Here is a 3877-nt window from a genome sequence, read left to right as displayed (position 1 = left end):
ATCTTAAATTGTGTTCCGAAGACGAACGAAGCTTTTACGGGTTTGGAACGACATGGGGGTAAGTAATTAATGACAAAATTTTAATTTTGGGGTGGAGTAACCCTTTAAGATCAGGAATCGGATACTTGCTGTCAAATTAAAATTTCTATCTATTTTCGCCTATCGATTCCTTTTGTTTTTTGTTTTTTTCATCTGTGAGGACCGGACTTCGCTTAGCGATCTGCCAGGACCTTGCTCACAGCGCTCCAACATCTGTGAGGAGCTAGCAATCTGCCAGGACCTTGCTCGCTAATCTAAGCGCTCCAAAGTTTGGCTACATTTGTGATCAGAAGCCAAAAAAGCTAAGTATAATATCTGTAGTAGCTAAATGTTGCAAGAGAGGTGTCGCGAACACGATTCAAACACCAACCGGATTCTATTCCTAAATTACAATGATTCGTCTTTCATTCCTCAACCTTTGATGTGTGCGATCAATGTTGTGATCACATGGTTCATCCGTGCAGAGTACGATCACACCACTCAGTGTGATTTGAACATTTAAATCTGCTTTCGCGCTGCCGCTGACCTGAAGAGAGCATCTGTCTGTCATGAATGAAACAGCTTCACAGTCTTTTCAGCCACACAGTATCATCATTTCTGTGTTACAAACATTCAAGTCACAGAAGTACTGGCATAAAAGTTTATAGTTTAGATATAAACTGTGTGTACGATGTGTATGGTAGTGATTAAAATAGAGTAAATCACCTTTTGAAAGTAATTCGACACTTCAAATGAACATTTATCGATTACATTGTTATGCCAGTAGGTGGCATAAAGGGGCTGTTAAAATGTATTTGTCTTTGAATCATACAAGAGATTCGTTCAAGAACACTGATTCATCCAGTAATGAAACAAGTACATCTTGAGTGAGTCATTTAATCATTAATTCATTAATGTGATTTTGTTTAGTTGTCTAATGTTTTTTCTTCAGAATCATGAGAGAACCACAACGTCCATTGGGGAAAGAAAAAAAAAAACAATTTATCCAGAATCATGCAGTTCTATTTTGCACACAAACAGCTCTTAAAGAGTCCAGTTTTTATGTAGCCTGTTGATTTTTGTTCATGGTATTCAGCTCCAATAAATGGTTTACAAAAAAGAGACACAGGATAAATGTTTGATATTATTTAATCACATTGGAATAGAAATTGGGAATCAAAAAAGAATCGGAATCGATAAGCAGAATCGGAATCGGAATCGGAATTGATCAAATTCAAACGATACCCAACCCTATTTCAGACCATGATTTGCTACAAATTGGTCACATAATCTCATAACATTACATATTTACATCTTGGTGAGCAACATCCAGTTATCTATGAAATAAATACAGCCTTTATTTGCTTTTTTTGAGTGCAAACAAAATCTATCTTAACTTTTGCCACACAAAAGTACCAAAACATCACAGTTGATATTGCTTTTGGTTCAATCTTGACTTTTTAGATAGAAGTTATGGACAAATGCAGTGATTCATGGGATACGGAATCCCACACAGTATGCTCTGGTTGCATAAAATCTGGGTTGGACACAGAGGAACCACATCACACATTTCTCAAATTGCAATAAGCAATATCAGTGCTCATTCACATTTTAGATTAAAAAAATGTCCGAAAATCATTCGCACACACTAACCGACAGCGAGACGTTGATGGAGGTGAGTTCTTCGGCCTTCTTCTCCAGAGAGCCAACCCATATCTTGCGTTTCTGTCTGCAACGAGAAGCTGCTGCCCGGTTCCGCTCCAGGAAGCGCTGCCTCCTCTCATCAGGGTCGTCATCAGTCGTCCTCCGCCTGCGACCTCCGGTGGGCTGAGCGGGTGACACCTGAACACAGCAGGGCAGAGTAAACAGAGATGTTTACTGCGTAATGCCACAGCAAAGTGAAAGATTGCTCCCTGACAAACACAATGGCATCTGTTGTATACAGAATGTTTACACTCGACAATTGGAGTGTGAAGATACGCCATACCTGTGGCTGAGCAGGGGATGGGGCGTCTGGATGCTGGACCAGCAGCTGGCTTTGCTCCACTCTCTGAGGGACCATCGCACTGGACCCCATCGCCACACCAAGGCAACCCTGAGCTGTGGGCATCTGCTGAGATAATGCTGCCTTCAACCTCTAAGGACAACAACAAAAACATCATGGTAATATGGCACAAGATGGCATTCTGTCTAATTATAAGGCAGCTTACAGCTTCACATTCAGTTTTATTACTCTTTCATGTGGAATGGGCATTTCATAAAACTGTGAACCGCAACTCATCACGCACTGAGGAGAGAAATCATGTGACAGAAAGGAAATAACAGTGTGAACTTCTGCATTTTATTTCTATAGTTTAGGACGTTCATCTAGATTTTTTCTCCATGGCTTTTCTTTTAATCTTAAGCAAACATCTCTCAAGAAACCAAGACACGTAGTGCTATTTATTAATAATCAAGAGAACATAAACATAGCAAAATTTGTTGCGTTTTGTTACTCGGATCTTTTTCTAGTGTTATTTTAGTATTATTTACTATTATGGTTTTTATTAATAATTTGAATTGGCTTTTATTTTTACATTTCAGTTTTCATTTCAATTTTAGAATCAAATGAGCCAAATGACACAGCCCCACTAGTCGTCAAACCACCCACCAACTAGCCTATTACAAAAAATAGTTATTTTTTGCATATCTTTGTATAACAAGTATATTTGAAATACAAACTGTTAATGACAGAGCTGCTTTGTTCCAACAGCCTGTGTTTGTTTGTTGTGAAAACTATCACCCATGTGATGTGCTGGATAAAGAATTTCAACATGGAAATACTAGGCAAGCCAAGGCATCCGAGCATTTTGCAAAATGATCCACAGGCTGGATTAGGAAGAAAATAGATTTGCCCTCACCATCTTTGCCTCATTGTGGGGGTTATAGCCTGAGGGTGAAGATGAGCCGCTGCTGCTGCCCCCTAGTGGAGGGCCGGGAATTCCTGGAATGTTGGGCACCATACACAAGGGCCTCACCAGCTACACCACAAGGCCAAATGCATAACATATTATGAGGCAAATTATGAATGACTCCAAAGATCAGAAATGACAGCTCACTTTAAAAGAGAAGTGGGTCATTTTTGAGCTACAAGTTACACTGTGCTGAAACAAGGGGGTTGTATGGCACTTTAACATTGGAAAAATATTACACTTTAGTCTTGAATTGAATCACAGCAAAGTCCCTTCAAGGTAAGTCACGGGAATCTATTTTCTAAGTAATAGGTACTGGAAGACTGAAATCTCCAACTGTTTGTCAGGATTACATTTCAATAATATATTTCAAATCAACAAAGTTTGCTTCTTTAACTCAAATTATGCTAACACAAGGCATTTTTACAGACTCCTACACATGATACCAAGGACCTCTTTCTCAAATTATAAAGGCAGCTATATATTTTAAAACTAATATATATTATGTGAGAAAAAATAGTGTGATAAGAAAAACAAACTTTTAACATTTTTAAATAAAAATGAAATAATGAATACTATTGTTACAAAATAAACTATTTAAATATTATCTGGAAAATATCAGTATTTATAAAAAAAAAAAATCTAAATAAATATAAGTTACTGTGAACTTTTCCTAAGTGCTATTTTAGTATTATTTACAGTGGGTACGGAAAGTATTCAGACCCCCTTCAATTTTTCACTCTTTGTTATATTGCAGCCATTTGCTAAAATCATTTAAGTTAATTTTTTTTCCTCATTAATGTACACACAGCACCCCATATTGACAGAAAAACACAGAATTGTTGACATTTTTGCAGATTTATTAAAAAAGAAAAACTGAAATATCACATGGTCCTAAGTATTCAGAC

General features: G+C 37.5%; 1 protein-coding gene across 1 annotated transcript in view; it reads right to left on the bottom strand.

Moving 5' to 3' along the window:
• LOC107681998 (cyclic AMP-dependent transcription factor ATF-7-like) overlaps nt 1-3877 on the bottom strand; it is a 43493-nt gene that overhangs the window by 5379 nt on the left and 34237 nt on the right. Inside the window, exons 8-10 of the mRNA XM_016478410.1 lie at nt 2919-3038; nt 2006-2155; nt 1672-1860 (exon numbers count right to left, since the gene is read on the bottom strand). Of these exons, the coding sequence (XP_016333896.1) occupies nt 1672-1860; nt 2006-2155; nt 2919-3038 (459 nt within the window). The remainder of the gene's footprint in view (nt 1-1671; nt 1861-2005; nt 2156-2918; nt 3039-3877) is intronic.

This window comes from Sinocyclocheilus anshuiensis, unplaced genomic scaffold, assembly GCF_001515605.1.
Source record: "Sinocyclocheilus anshuiensis isolate Anshui unplaced genomic scaffold, SAMN03320099.WGS_v1.1 scaffold2090, whole genome shotgun sequence".
NCBI classification, from domain to species: domain Eukaryota; kingdom Metazoa; phylum Chordata; class Actinopteri; order Cypriniformes; family Cyprinidae; genus Sinocyclocheilus; species Sinocyclocheilus anshuiensis.
Note: the sequence above shows the minus strand (reverse complement) of the source record. Positions and strands in the feature narration are given on the sequence as shown.